This window comes from Cryptomeria japonica, chromosome 5 (assembly GCF_030272615.1).
Source record: "Cryptomeria japonica chromosome 5, Sugi_1.0, whole genome shotgun sequence".
Taxonomy (NCBI): domain Eukaryota; kingdom Viridiplantae; phylum Streptophyta; class Pinopsida; order Cupressales; family Cupressaceae; genus Cryptomeria; species Cryptomeria japonica.
The window spans coordinates 627,447,565-627,463,419 of NC_081409.1; the positions used below are offsets into that span (position 1 = coordinate 627,447,565).

General features: G+C 37.1%; 1 protein-coding gene across 5 annotated transcripts in view; it reads left to right on the forward strand.

Moving 5' to 3' along the window:
• The window catches only part of LOC131055051 (protein ENHANCED DOWNY MILDEW 2), a 55,580-nt gene extending 42,257 nt beyond the window's left edge, over positions 1-13,323 (forward strand). For all 5 annotated transcript variants that reach the window (XM_059221548.1, XM_059221549.1, XM_057989664.2 and 2 more), the window contains 4 exons: positions 10,901-10,972; positions 11,164-11,282; positions 11,498-11,561; positions 11,672-13,323. In XM_059221548.1, coding sequence (XP_059077531.1) covers positions 10,901-10,972; positions 11,164-11,282; positions 11,498-11,561; positions 11,672-13,225 — 1,809 coding nt within the window. In that variant the 3' untranslated portion in view covers positions 13,226-13,323. The remainder of the gene's footprint in view (positions 1-10,900; positions 10,973-11,163; positions 11,283-11,497; positions 11,562-11,671) is intronic.
• Positions 13,324-15,855: the final 2,532 nt, after the last annotated feature.

The following is a 15,855-nucleotide window of genomic DNA, read 5'->3' on the forward strand; positions in this document are numbered from 1 at the left end:
TATCCACCCAAAGTAAAAGCCATATAATATGAAGAGCATTGACCGTGCATTCCTCATACTCCGAAAATTGAACATCTCCATCATTGATCTTACCAAGAGAGTCCACATGCTTGAGCAAAGCTGAATCAGCAATACCACCATCCATGTACATACTACATAGGCTGGTCCAAAAGATATATGTTCTACCATGTGTGCCTCCAAAAGAAATAACTCCTCAAACTCACCATGAGCAATCAAAGGCCTAACCAAGTCCAATTCACTTATGTCTCCCTCTACATGTGTAGATGTAACAATAGCGGCTTATCCTCCCAATGTGTGCTCCACTATCCCATCTTCTCTTATGATTTTCAGCTTTCAAAGGATTCTCTAAAGGAGGAAACTTATGAATCTCATGATGCAAAGAAGAGATCACAGTAAAATTTCCTGGATCATACCTCTTTGCTTTTTCTCACACATCATGTTCTTCTTGCTTCCTCATCTCGAGGAGCTCATCTTTTTTATGGTCCATGTTTTCTTTACTTAGAAGGAATAGTGAACGAAGATAAATTTCTCTTCATTGTCCTGCTTGATCTATATGGTTGCAGCATTTCTTGACATCTTGTAAGTGCTGTCTTGTTTGGGCAGCCCCACCGCTTTGCATCCCTTGCTTGTTGTAGCCCTCCTTCACACATGCTTTGTGTCTTCTTTACATCTTCCATGCTGGAATGTGCAAACTTGGATCTCTTGTGCCTTGGATCCATAATCAATGCCTCATGTTTGACTCTCAAATCTTGAGTACCAGCATTGGAAGTTTCTCTAGCAATAACATCTTCATGTATATGGGCTACCAATTCATGATTCTGTAAAGATAAGGAGCTGTTTTCCCCAATCAGTAAATCAGCCTTTTTCTCATGCCTTTGTGTGATGCCATCATGGATCTTGAGTGGATGGTCATCAACAGCTGCTGATACAAGAGAGATCTTTAAAAATGGAAGATTTCTAAAATATCTGGGGTGTTCAAATCCGATCATGAAACCTTATCAAATCTGCTTTAATATCTGCATTAAATCTTTCTTTTTATGTCACATTAAATCTTTTTTTTTAATGACACATTAAATCTTTCTTGGTATGTCACATTAAATCTTTCTTTTGACATCACATTAAATCTTTTTTTTTTATTACATAAATCAGATTTGGTTTTACTTTTAACCAATCATATCTGAAAACTTTTTTTTTTGTTTCCCTCTAAAAGTAGCAGCCAGCTTAATGTGATTTGCTTTACTTTCTTGGCAGCTGTAAAAATTGATTTTGTTTTATCTAAATCTTCTACACCTTGGCACCCTGTGTATAATGCAGCAGCATCAAACAATAGGCGAATTCTTTCCAACACAACAGCACATTCTTTCTAACAGCAGTAGGCAAATTCTTTCTAACACAGCAGCATATTCTTTGTGAGAGCAGGTTCTTGTATCATTCTGCATTTATCAAGCTTTGACATCAATGACAATTATCTAACACTTCCACCTCAAACAACTGTTACATGGATGCAATGTCAATAATACTACCATGTACGTATCTTGAGCGAAGAGGTGCTTTTGCAAGCCTGAAGATCTCAATCCCAAAGACGATCCTTGGTTTCATCTCTGAACTTGCCTTCTTTTGCTCTATTAACACATGGAGCCCTCTCAAAGCCTTATTGTTAGGCTTGAAATTCAAGCATGATTAGTGTTGGATTCAAGAAATATTCTGCTGCATATAATGGGTTTTATTATTTTAAAATTTGTGCCATAGCCAATCAAGGATCATCCATGTGGGACGGAATTCATTATTAACACCGCCATAGATGGCTCTCATGGCTTCCTTGACCCTATTAATGGCTTCACTAGTATGGGTATAGTAACTCATTACATTCGTGTGTGTATAAAATTTAAAGAAATATACAGATTTATTGTTCAGCAAAATGAACTGGTAAAAGCTTAGTTGATATTAACTGAGGAAAAATACAATATAAAGAAGTTACAAAAAAATACTGTAGATATTAATTATGATACCTACCTCTATCTACCTAATACTGTAGACATGTTAATTATGGTATTGACCATTAACAATATAAGGAATTATTATTCTAACACCCTCCCTTAATGGTCAATCTATGAAAAACACCAAGTTGCTCCCTGAATTTTACAAACTTATCCGAGCTCAGAGACTTGGTGAGAATATCCGCAGTCTGATCCGTTGTCGGAACATACTGCAACTGAACTGATCCGTCTTCAACTAGCTTGCGGATGTAGTGACAATGAACCTCGACATGCTTGGTACGTTCATGGAAGACTGGATTTTTGGCCAGTTTGAGCACCCCTTGATTATTAGTATACAAGGGAGAAGGACTTGCTTGCAGCATTTGCATTTCAGAAAACATCCTTCGAAGCCAAACTGCCTCACATGCGGCCTTGACTGTTCCCCAGTTTCAGCTTCGGCCGAGGAAAGAGCCACAACCTGTTTGCTTCTTGCTGCTCCAAGTGACGACACCAGTACCCAAACTGATTACGTATCCAGAAGTGGATTTTCTGTCATCCACTGATCTTGCCCAATCCGAGTCAGTATAACCAATCAACTTTGGATCGTTGCACCTGCCATACAGAATGCCATAGTCTGAAGTGCCTTTCACATATTGCAGCACTCGCTTTGCTGCAATCCGATGATCAACTTTTGGGGCTTTCATGAAGCGAGAGATGTAGCTGACAACAAAACATATGTCATGTTTAGTGGCAGTAAGGTAGATGAGGTTGCCTACTAGCTGCCTGAATTTGGTTTCATCTATTGTAGGTGAATCAAACTTGGCTGATAACTTTAGCTCTTTCTCCATAGGTGTGGAAGCAGGTTTACAATCCTGCATTCAAAACTTTTCAAGCAAATTGCAGGCATACTTGGACTGTGAAATAAAGATACTGTCATCATTCTGCCACGCTTCCAACACCTAAACAATAATGGAAATGCCCCAAATCTATCATGTCAAAAGCTTGGCACAAGTCCTGTTTGATGGCTGTAATCAAATGTGCAGAATTGCCAGTAATGATCAAGTCATCCACGTAGACAACAAGAAAGAGGATATCATCACCAGAAAGTTTAACATACAGATTAGTGTAAAGAGGGACTGCGTTGAAAACCATGTTCAACCAAATACTGATGATCAATCTTGAAGTACCAAGCTCGAGGGGCTTGCTTCAGGCCATATAGGGCTTTTACTAATATGCAAACCTTATTCCTTACCAACAACCTTGAAGCCATGAGGTTGAGTCATATAAACAACTTCTTGCAACTCATCGTTGAGGAATGCACTCTTAACATCCATCTAATGAAGTTTCCATTCAAACTGAGTTGCAATACCGAGAAGAAGACGAATTGTACTCATCTTGGCAGTAGGAGCAAAAGTCTCCTCGTAGTCAATGCCCTCCTGCTGTGTAAAGCCCTGAGCAACCAATTTGGCCTTGTACTTATCTAAAGTACCATCGGCATGATACTTGACTTTGTAAACCCATTTACAGCTGATAGGTTTCTTCCTAGGAGGCAAATCAGAAAGAACCCAAGTGTTATTATTTAGAAGTCTATGTTATTCTGTATCCATAGCTTTTTCCCACTCAGGAATGCCTTTAGCCTCAGAATATGTCTGGGGCTCATGGATGCTGTGGACTGTATTTTGCTGCTTTTTCTTGCGGCGAACTGATCTATCCTCAAGAAGCTCATCATCATGAAGATCTCCTATTGTCTTGGCCCACCATTTAGGCCGAAGGGTAGAAGTACCAACATCTGGCATTGGAGGAATAACATCCCTCGGAGTTTTCGGAACAAAGTCATCTGGATGTAAATCTTGTGAAAAATCAGGGGGTGTTGGATTGGTAGATTCCTCATCTTTAGAGTCGGAATGCTCTGAAGCCCTCCCATCATGGGAACCAAGAGGAAGACAAATACCAACATCAGTAGTCTTCATAGACGGAGTCACAGGACTGGGAGTAGTAGAAGGCATAAATGGACTAGTAGTCTCATCAACCACAACATCACTATTGAAAATGAGACGATCTGTCTCCACATCAATCAACCTGTAGGCCTTGTGGTTGTCGCTGTAACCAGTAAACATAAGTGTTTGGCTCTTTGAATCCAACTTAGCACGTTTAGCGTCTGGAATCCATACATGAGCCGTAGAATCGAAGACTTGCAAATGGCCCACTTTAGGTTTGCGTCTTAACTAGGCTTCTTTAGGAGTCATCTTCCTAACGACATGTGTAGGTGATCGATTCAGGAGATAGATTGCAGTGTAAACTGCTTCAGCGCAGTATTTCTTAGGAACATTTCTATGCTCTATCATAGAACGAGCCATTTCTGTAATGGTGCGATTTCTACTTCCAACTACAACATTCTGCTGAGGGGTGTATGGTGTGGTGAGCTGGTGTTTAATGCCATGTGTAGCACAAAATGTAGAGAAGTCATTGGAACAAAACTCTCCCCCATTATCTGACCTTAGAGTGACAATCTGATAATCGGATTCTTTCTCTACTAAGGCCTTAAACTGCTGAAATCTACTGAACACATCTGATTTGTTTTTCAGAAAATACACCCACATTTTATTACTTGAATCGTCAACAAATAACAAGTACTTGCAACCAATAACGTGAGCCAACTGAAGGACCTTGGAGACTCGCCAAGAATCACCATCCGAGAATGGTGTCCGATGCTGCTTCCCAGCTTGAAAGGCTACACAAACTCCATGACTTTTAGGTTGAATCTCAGGTAGACTAGTAACCAAACCCTCCCGATATAACTGAGAGAGATAGTGCACGTTTAAGTGCCCATAACACTGATGCCAAAGTGTTTTGATGAATGTACTCCTAGCAACCAGAGCGTGTTCCCAAGAACCACTGGAATCAGCAAGTCTATACAAACCATGATCCTCGAGTCCCATAGCAATTGTAGTACGAGTCTCCCTATCAACAATGCTGCAGATGGATGAACTAAAGACAACATCTAATTGACGAGAATGCCTCATGATCTGACTAATGGAGAGGAGATTATGTTCCATGCCTAGAACATAGTAGACATCAAGAAAAATTAAATTTCTACTTACTGAGTGAATTTGGATAGTGCCCTTACCAACAATTGTGTAGTCTTCTCCTCCTCCAAAGATTATTGAATCTGAGAATGGTTCAAATTTTGTGAACCAATCCCGACGATGAGTAAAATGCCGCGAAGCCCCTGAATCAATATACCAAGCATAAGAGTGTACGGGATTCTTTCTGCTCAGAGTGCTCTGCGAGATTTGCCTTTTGTTGAGACCCTTGTTGCTTCTTTTGTTCAGATGCCAATTGAATTCAACACTCGGCCATTATGTGACCAAACTTATGACAATAGTTGCACTGAACGTTCTGGTTCTTCTTGCTGTCCTGAGAAGAACTAGAGCATTTCGGCTGAGAAGATTGAGCCTTCCCTTTGTTCTTAGTTGAAGATTTAGTAGAGAGCGCTTGCTTGGTGGAGGGGGAACTGGTACTGCTTCCAAACTGCTGGTGCCACCGATCTTGTTGTAAAAGCTTGTTACAAAGATTGGAAAACTTCAAATCGACGTCAATAGAAGTGATATTGAGCGTTTCGATGAAACACTCATAAGATTTGGGCAAACTCTTTAGAGTGATGACGACCATATCCTCTTCCTCTATTGTGCGACCAATCGCCTCAAGTTGGTCACGAGTGTCCTTGATCTTTGTCAAGTGATCCTGTAGAGGTCTTTTCGTCCATCATAATTGAAAAGAGCATGTTCTTTAGAAAGAATGCTCAACTCTTGTCAGAGGTTTCATGGAGACTCTTCAGATGATCCCATATCTCCTTCATAGTTTTGCCGGACGGTATCTGAGGTAGCTGCTCGTATGTGATAGAGTTTGATGAGCATGACTGCTTCCCAATTGTGCTCATCCCATTTGTCTTGATCTTTTCCGGCAGTGGTTGGATGTTGAGATGTGCCCAGAACAATTGCATCAAGACATCGGTACTAAAAAATGGTTAGCATACCCTGCTTCCAAGTGTTGTAGTTGCGTTTGTTGAACTTCTGGCTGCTTTCGAGCATTATATTCGTCAGAGATGCCATCACGTACCCCAAGGTCGGACTGGTGAAGGCACAAATTCCAAGGCACGAAAAACAACAGATGAAAACAAAGGATTCTTCAAAATTACGCAAATTGGATTCAAATGCAGAAACTGAAAACCTAGCATGGTATTTGAGGCAAAAAAATTCCAGAAGACCCAGAAAAATCCAACAAAGACCCAAAAGAGCACTCGAAAAACCCACAAGGAATTTGTAATTAGAATTATTTTTCAACTGAAGCGTCAAATCTACGGGCTCAAAAACCAAGGCACAAAAAATGATGCACCCAGAAAAATCCAACGACAATGCAGTTCAGATTTCGAAATACCCACAAAGTTTGTGCAACTGAAATATTTTTTTGACTTGAAATGAAGTGTGAAACCCTAGCCGAAAATGTAGAACCTGTGAAAAAAATTGCAGCCCCAGAGAATGAAACCCTAGGCGCGAATACAGAGCCGCTGCCCAGAAAACCCTAGCCGTCAAAAAAACAGAAGTCGCGCGAAAGAAAAAAAGATGGAATTGCGGACTGAGAAAATACAAACATGATTTTGACAAATTTTTTTTTCCGTCAAACCCTTCCACGAATCTTGACAGAAAACGGATGTGGGTAGGAGAAAATACTCCCAAGACAGACCCACAAAAAATAGACATAGGAGCCAGGCACAAAAAAACCCTAGACGGCCCTAGACGGGTTTTTGAAAAATTTCAAAAATATTATAGTGGACCAGGATTTTTGAAAAATTTCTTTACCTATGCTCTGATACCATGTTCAGCAATCAGCAAAATGAACTGGTAAAAACTTAGTTGAAATTAACTGAGGAAAAATACAATATAAAGAAGTTACAAAAAAATACTGTAGATATTAATTATGATACCTACCGCTATCTACCTAATACTGTAGACATATTAATTATGGTATCGACCATTAACAATATAAGGAATTATTATTCTAACAATTATAAAACTAAATACATTTGATTGTATGATGATACTTCATCATTGATCCATGCCAAATGCCAATTGATAGTTTAGAATTTCAATATCATGATATATGCCATGTAATATATACCCAAAGTTGCATGGACACGAATACGGGTATGGGTTGGTATCCAATATGTATGCACTATGCAGCCATTTTCAAGAGATCCCAAATATGGATACAGCAAGATACTACATTCATTAAAAAATGCCCATATATATGTATAACACAATTTTTAAAGTTGTTTGAAGAGATTTTCATCAGTTTGAATTCTTAGAAGCAATATGGGCACATAATTGCCAGATGCAGAATTTGAAACCTATAAAAAAATTGATATTACAAATTTACAAGTATTATACAGATACAAATAATAAAATAAATGTAATAATAAATAATTCTTTATATTTAAGTTTTAAAGTTTGTAATATATTTTTAATCAATAACATAAATAAATATTTATATAAATTTCCATTTAAAAGGAATTAAAAAGAAATTTATATAAATATTTATTTATATTATTAATTGAAAAAATATTAAAAACTTTAAAATTTAAATATAGAGAAAAATAACTTATATATATTTTCACAATTTATTTTAAAATCTTAATATTTAAAATAATTAGAAATAAAAAATTACATTGAAGAAAATAAATATGAACTATTATTATATAAAAATAAATAAGTATATGGTAATGTTAAATATAAAAGTTTAATGCTTGATGATTAAAATTAAGGTTTGTCTCCATGCTGCCGCTGCGGCTGCCAGAAGAGAAAATACGCATAGAGAATCCACACTCAGGCCCTGAAAATTGCACAGGTTAGAAAGAGCAATTGCAGGCAAAAAACTCCCAGGAATGCCCAAGGAAAATCACACAGGTTAAAAGGAAAATCTGTAGGCTGGAAGAAAAGTTGCAGGCAAAAGAACTGAAGATTTGTCAGTTTATTTCTAGAAACCGAAACCCAACAAATCTGTCACAGGAAGAAAAACGTTATGAGAGATTTTTTTCAGTTTTTTTTCTTGAGTAACCGATGCCTGGGGTATGTGTGTGTGTGCCCAGAGTGTACACATGGGCCACCTAGGGCATATCCTTGGGCAAACCTGGTGAGGGTGCAGCAAGCAAAATGCACTTACCAGGTAATTTAGCAAAGATGGCTAACTGAAGGCTGTGTGTGATCTTTTAACAGATGTGGAGATTTTACTTCATTGATTGTCAATTTTGCCAATTAAACGACACAAATGGTATAATTTAGATCTTGCCACGATGTATGTGATGGTTTTCATTTACTTCATTTTGTCAACATGCAACCATACACATGAACAGAAACATGCAATGAACATTGCATAGTATTGTAATCCATTTTGCAATGTCACTAATTTGCAGTAATCTCCTTGTTAGGAGCCAATTGAATACTTCTTCCTCCTCCTTGAGTGGAATTACTTGTGTTCTTTGTAGTAGATTGAATTATGAATTTGCAAGGATTGAAAAAACAATTAACATTCAGACAAACGGAAAAATGAGTTAGAAAAGATATACCTTTGAGAAACCTGAACTGGGAGAAAAGTTCAGCAAAGCGAAGACCAGCTTTCTCAAATCCACTCCAAGTATGCAGTTTACAGGTATTCTTCATAGATTTAAACGAAGAGAATTGGCGAAAGAATGGAATGTCATGTCAAAGTTTATGTTCATGTTCGAGTTTGGCAAGAAAAAAATTAGAACAAATTCATCAATGATAAATTTTGAAAAAAAAGAGTGGTGATTTAGTTCAAATTAAATCTAATTGTTAAAATTATTTTTATTATGACATTGAAATACTTATTGCCAAATCACATTATTAGTCAATAATATTACTGTTTAGATGTTTTTATAAATATTGAATATTATATTATGTTTCAAATTAAAATAAAATTTTATTAAAAATTTAAAACTAGAAATTAAAACCTAAAATATAAATTCTAATGGTTTTGTAATTGTTAAAACTATTGTAAACCAGATGCATTAATTATAATATTGCAAAAATCTAAAATGTAAATTATATACAAAAGTTTGTCATTGATTGAGCCAATCATTTCTTATTGTGTTGCACAAATAATCAAATTGTGTACGTGCTGCTGGCCATACACAGACAAAAGGAGATCAATACTAAACATATCGTCTGCTGTGGCACTCTCTGAAATATGACTAGAGGGTCTAACACTCGAGGCAACCTGCACTGTGAATGTGTGCTATTTTGCTCTTCATCTCCTTTTTTGTCTTTATTGATCTGCAGCAGAAGAGGACATGCTGTTTGATTTTGATTTTGTCTTTCTGTGACTATTCTTTGTGCGTTCCAGTTCTACATTTGATTCAATTTTGCAAACCGTTCTACACATACCTAAATTTCTGGATGATGAAGCAATAAATTTGAACAAGTTTTTAGGGTTCCTGAATAAAATCTTATGCAATTGTACAGATGAATGATAGAGATATGAGGTTTCAAACTTCTGGCCGATATGTGGCAAATACTGTGACATAGATGTAAAGAGAAAAAAGGAGTTTAAAATGGAACGGTAAATGATAAAGGGAGTAAAATTGAATGGTAAATGAAAGAGAGTAAAATGGAATAGTAAATTAAAAAAAGAAGAGAAAAGGAAAATAAGTTACTTCCAAATTTGCTTCTCCAAATTCACTTGTTACTGCTCTAAATGCACCATGCCTTGCTGCGGAATTGCAAATCCAGAATCTTCGGTTGCTGCTTTTTTCTATTTGCTGTTTTTGTTTTTGCTTTGTCAAACGAATTGGGATTTTTTCTGGACAGGCAGGCCTTTTTTATCTAATGCATTTAATAATCTCAAGAACATGGCAGATTTCAACCATAAACATTGAAGTCTTTTGAGGCTGTGAAGATCAAGTAGTAAGGTAGATTACAGCAGTGCTACTCATGTGCTTATCCATTCAACATTCAGGATTACAGTGATTCCACTGGTCTGGGTTGTATTTAATCAATGGAGAACTTATCAATTGCAAACATGTAAAATCGAGTGGTAAGGATGAAAAACGTTGAATATAACTTTTTTCTGACAATAATACAAACAGATCAGAGTATGCAGTACAACAATCTAGTATAACTTATCTGACAATATAAACAGATCAAAGTTTGCAGTTCAAAGAAACAGCATAATGACAAAATGGAGAGCCGTAATCCTTTCACTATGGAAAAAGTCTTATAGCAGCTATGATCCAAAATTAGGATTGTTCTTTCCTACAAGCGGTTTAATTTCCACCCGTTATAGAAATTTATAACTGCTGCTATTTGAGTGACAATGTCACACACCGCTATGTGGGTTGGGCCGTTTTTTGAAGTGCTGTGAAAAAATTGATGATAAATTATTCAGTGGTTGGAAAAACAAGTGCAGGAACACTGCTGACTAGATCAGTTTAAGCACCAGTCTTGGAATTTGGAAATGATGGCTTGGTGCAACTCATATTTGGCACGAAAATGGCTTGTGGCTAAGATACTGTTGGTGCTGAAGAATGGAGCCTTGGCACATATTTTAATTGGCACATCATGCATAATTGATTATGGTGCTGTTGTTGGCTTGCCATGCGCATGCTCATTGTGGTCATTATCCTACCATGGCACTTCCAGCCTTAAGGAAGTGACACATTTGTCTGGTTTAGGGGCTGCACTTACAAATTTCAGTGATATCTCAAACTGATTGCTTAGTGTAAATATTTAAGCAAAGATGCACAACTCTTTTTAATCCAAGCAAAGACAAACATTTGTTTTTGATTATATTGGTCTATAATATGGATGAATTTTTTCTGACATTTTCAGGATGATTTTGAATTTGAGAAGAGAGATTGGATGACTGTCCAAACAGATGAATTGGCAACAGGTAGCAGATTGGTAAGCAATATTTTGTTTTTGCTTCTCTTTAAGAAATGAAAGAAAATGATCTTTCAATTAATTTTACATTATTTATCTCATAGAATATACTGCTCCAGAGGATGAAGGAAAAGTCTAGTACTTAAGATTTGTGTACTTTACTAAGTTATTCTTTATTTCTTGTGATTGGGGTATATTTTAAATCCATTCAGATCATGGGATTGAATCCTCCATTTGGTGTCCAAGCTTGCCTTGCAAATAAATTTATTGACAAGGCTTTGGAGTTCAAACCAAAATTAGTCATACTTATTGTTCCAAAGGAAACAAAAAGGTTAGTCATCTCTGTCTTTTGTAGAATGTTTTTAAACTAGTACATGTATATCTTGACTCATGAGCTTAAATGAGTAGAATGTGGCATTAAAGCTTTCTACGTAAGAATTAGATTTCACAAAATAAGCAGAAACGCATGTTGAATTGATCTTTGACCTGTAGCATTGAATTTTGCCTCTGGTATTAAATTTTTTGGTTTGTAAATTGTTTAAATAGATTAGACAAGAAACGAGAGGGATATGATCTTGTTTGGGAGGATCCAGATCTATTGAAAGGAGAGGTTTGTTTGCTGGTCTTGTGATTCTAAATTCCATATCAATAAATTGTGCAAGATTAAGAAAAGTTTCTCCTAGATTATGTTCCTTTCATAACAATTTGCATATTTCCCAGTCATTTTACATGCCAGGTTCTGTTGATGTTGATGACAATCAACTAGGCCAATGGAATACAGTTCCACCACCGCTTTATCTCTGGAGCCGACCTGATTGGACTGTAGTGCACAAGGAAATATCAATAAAGCAAGGACATGTGAAAAATCCTACAATAACAATGGAGCCTGAGGTTTTTGAAACAATACCTTCCCAGTCAATTGAATGGAATCTTGGTTTAGGAAAACATGCTGAGAAGGATCAGCAGTGCGCTGCTTTTGGAAATGAGACCATTAACAAGTCTGGCGTGGTCAGAGACAGTGAGAAGGAATCCAAATTTGATTCTTTATCTTTGGTACATCAACTGGACATTCCAGATAAGAAAGACCATGAAGAGAACATTTATAGCCAGAGGAGTTCTGAAACCCAAATTAAGGCCAAAGATGCTGATATGAATGGTAAGAAAGAAAAGTCACCAGTGGGAGAGAAGGAGAGAGCAGATCCTGTAGGGAGAGAAAGATTCAACAAAGGGAAGCATGAGAAAAAAAAACATGATGCAGAGAAATCTGAAAAGACCAGGTCTGAGAGTGAAAGGTTTGACAGAGACAGAAAAAGAGAGAGGCCAGACAGAGGCAAGTTTGAAAAGGAGAGAATTGTTTCGTCACCGCCCTTAAAGAAAATGGATTCAATGAGGGACGATGAGAATGAGTATAATGGTTATATGCGAGAACAGGGTTCTGGACACATCAATGCTACAAATGGTTTTGGCAGAACATTTGACGGAGGACCTGGTAGTGGTAATAGAGAATATGAGACAAGAGGGCTTAAGGTTGGTGGAACTGAGCTGGGGCAGGATATTGGAAGAGGTTTCCAAGGATTACTACCTGGTGGTGTCGAGGAAGGCTATGTTAGAGGTTATCATAGAAAGTCCGGTGGTGGTAGTGAGGGTTTTGGGAGGTTACATACCAGTGCTTCTGAAGATTATGTGCGTGGAATACAACTTAGTCACTCTGCAAATAGAGACGAAGAATACGCTCCGGCAGAAGTGACTAGAGGCTTCTCCAGAAGTTTGCCTTGTTTGGAATCTGACTATTCAGTTCCGTCAGATCTTCAAAGAATGCAGAACAATGGACTGTACAATAGACAGGCTCAATATGGTTATGACTCGGAAAGATCAAGTTTGTTACAAGATCCTAGAACTCCTGATTGGTTAATGGGGGATTCTCAGAGAGGCAGATATCATGTTGAGCAGGCATCTCGTATTAGTGATGCTTATGTTCCCGAGTTACATAACTCGTTATTGTTAGGGAAACAGCATGAGGAGCCTTCACATCTTTTTAGGGGAACATATCAGTCCGAAACTTTCGGGCGTTCAGAAATATCCTCATCAGTCATGCAGCGTTATGCTCCTCGTCTTGACCAGAATATGAATTATGCAAGATCTAGTGGGAACAGTTCCTCTGGAGTTGGGCAAGCACGTGGATCTGAAAGCTTTCCTTTTGATCCATTAGCCTTTGCACCAGGACCAAAAAACCTTTATCCACATCAAAGCTCCTCAGGTTGGATTGACGATTAAGCATCCAAAGCAATTGTGCATCTCAACTATATTATATTTGTGGTTTTCTTCTCCGGTGGATAACTATTTAATATAGCTTTGGTAATTTTATTTTTGTAGATGTCTGACATTTGTTTGTGTAGTTTCACTTTTGAAGTGCTACTTTATTTCTCCTTTTCGCAGCAAGACAAGCAGGCTAGAATTCATGTTGGATTATAGGTGATCATTGGAAGTAGTAAGAGCAGAAAATTAGTGCTTGGATTATCAAAAATATTAATATGTGCTATTCCTATGATTAATGTCTTACCAAAGAAATGGAAGTTGTCTACCATAAACAATATGCGTGTTTTAATTGATCTTGAAGTGCAAATTATTTACTTTTTATCATTATAAATTGGTAGGTAATTGTTGAAATGGGTATAGACAAAGGGGACAGTGAAGCATTAGTGATGCACTTTTATTTATTCAGTGCATTGAAATTGAAGTTATAAGTTAAATAACAATGGCTATCTTCTTGCAGTCTTCGCTATAGCAGTAGTGTCTTTTGTTGACATGTGAAATCTGCATCTTTATTTCCTTTATTTCAGATTATACCTCAAGGACATTTGTAGTTCTGCTTTCATTCCTTTATTGTAATGGTTTCAATTTTAGGTCTTGATCATTACCTGATTGTATAAGAGATCATATGACATCATGTTCTTCAATAAGGATAGAACGTGCAGGTTTTTAAGCATGACCTTTTCAAAAACCAAATGGCCCTGTGAACTAGGCTATACATGTTCTCAAAATGCCATCAGAAGTACGAAGATGCTTAATTGTGACTTATTTGGGTCTTGAAATTGTGCGTACGTTTATCTTACGTGTCCTTGGGCTTGCAGGACTTTCCTTACGAGAAATTATAGATTCGTGACACTGATTTTGAAGATTTAAATCTATAGGAGCAGTCATTTGTAAGATTGGAAGGCAGTATAGGAGCAATTGAAGATGTTCTGGATGTCTTCGAATATTTTGAAAGACGACCCTTGCTTGTGACCCAAGAGCACACTAGGGACATTTTAGGCATGCTAGTGGCCATAGTGTTCCATGCTGTAGACCATTATTCCTTGATTGTGATGATCCAAAGCTTCTTGAAGTGGCTTGTTAAAATTGATTTTTTTTGGTGATGGTTGCAGAACCAGTGGATGTGCTTGCATAAGTGAGGAAAAGCGAATGGTGTAATGAAGAAGGAAAAATGGTTGATATTATTTGGGCCAAGCTTGCTAGTCTAGCCTCTATTTTGCATGTTTCAGTCCAAACTAAATAATAGTGGCTCTAAATTGTGATTCCTCAATTGTTGGTGTGTGGTGGATGAGATTTGCGCAAACTGGGAAGCCGTAGAAGCATTCTAGATTGGAGTGTTGTGTGTAGTCATTATGTATGGAGGAACAAGGTTTGTGCAAAAGGAATAGGAGAGGATAGTGTAAAAAGAGAGATGCATAGAAACTAACAAGGCAAACACAATAAAATTGGGTGAATGATTTGCTCAAAAACAAGTAAGGTATAGACAAAAAAGTTTGCACTTTTTCGCCTTACACAAACATCAATTCTCTCATAGGGTTCATTTGCTAGAAACATTGGATGATAGCATGATAGATTGGCATCTAAAGCAATTATGGTGATTGTTTAGGTGTATGTACAATTATCCACAAAAAAGTTTGCACTTTTTCGCCTTACACAAACATCAATTCTCTCATAGGGTTCATTTACTAGAAACATTGGATGATAGCATGATAGATTGGCATCTAAAGCAATTATGGTGATTGTTTAGGTGTATGTACAATTATCCACACACCCATCAATGTAACCCTATGTCTCTAGTTTATAATAGAGGCCTTGTTAACTTAACAGGTGAAAATACTTTAGAATGATCTTGTTTTTCATCACCAAGTGGTAACAGTTGTAACGAAGGAGTTTGTTTTCATCTCAACCTATAAGCAATCAAGGGAGTTTGGCTTATTATCGCAATGGTCTTCCCAAGCTAATCTCGAGTCTCTCCTCAAGGGGTATGAGGTGGGGCAACAACAACTATTCATTATCTTGATTAAGTGAATCCTAATTACCCTACCCACTAATCAATTAATTATTATCTTCCTTATCATGATATTCAATAACTATCAATGCATATCCTAACATATACCCATTAACTCCTCAGGTTCATTTGAAAACACCAATCAAATGTTCCTAGCTCCTTTTAACCATCTATCATGATAGCATTTGACTTTCACATAGAATATCACTTCCATTAAGTACAACCATATAACACAAGGCGAACACAATAAAATATCCTAAAGTATCTTATCCTCTCTTGAACAAGGTTTCACAAATGTCGAAGATTCGCATGAGGATCAATTGAGACAACTCCAAGGTTCTTGTGTGTCGGGTCACGACGTTTGGATAAACTTGTTGGTTTGATGTGATTATGTTAGAATCACAAGGGGACTTACGTTAAATTGTTGAATGCTTGAATCGTTGGAACTTGATCATTTGATGTTGCAATCTTGTGATGCTTTTTCATCCAAAACTAGTTTGAGTTGAAAAAAGGACATAAGGAAAGGATTTAGGAAGCTTATTCTAATCTTAAGAATGCAAGAAAATGGGTGAATGATTCAATG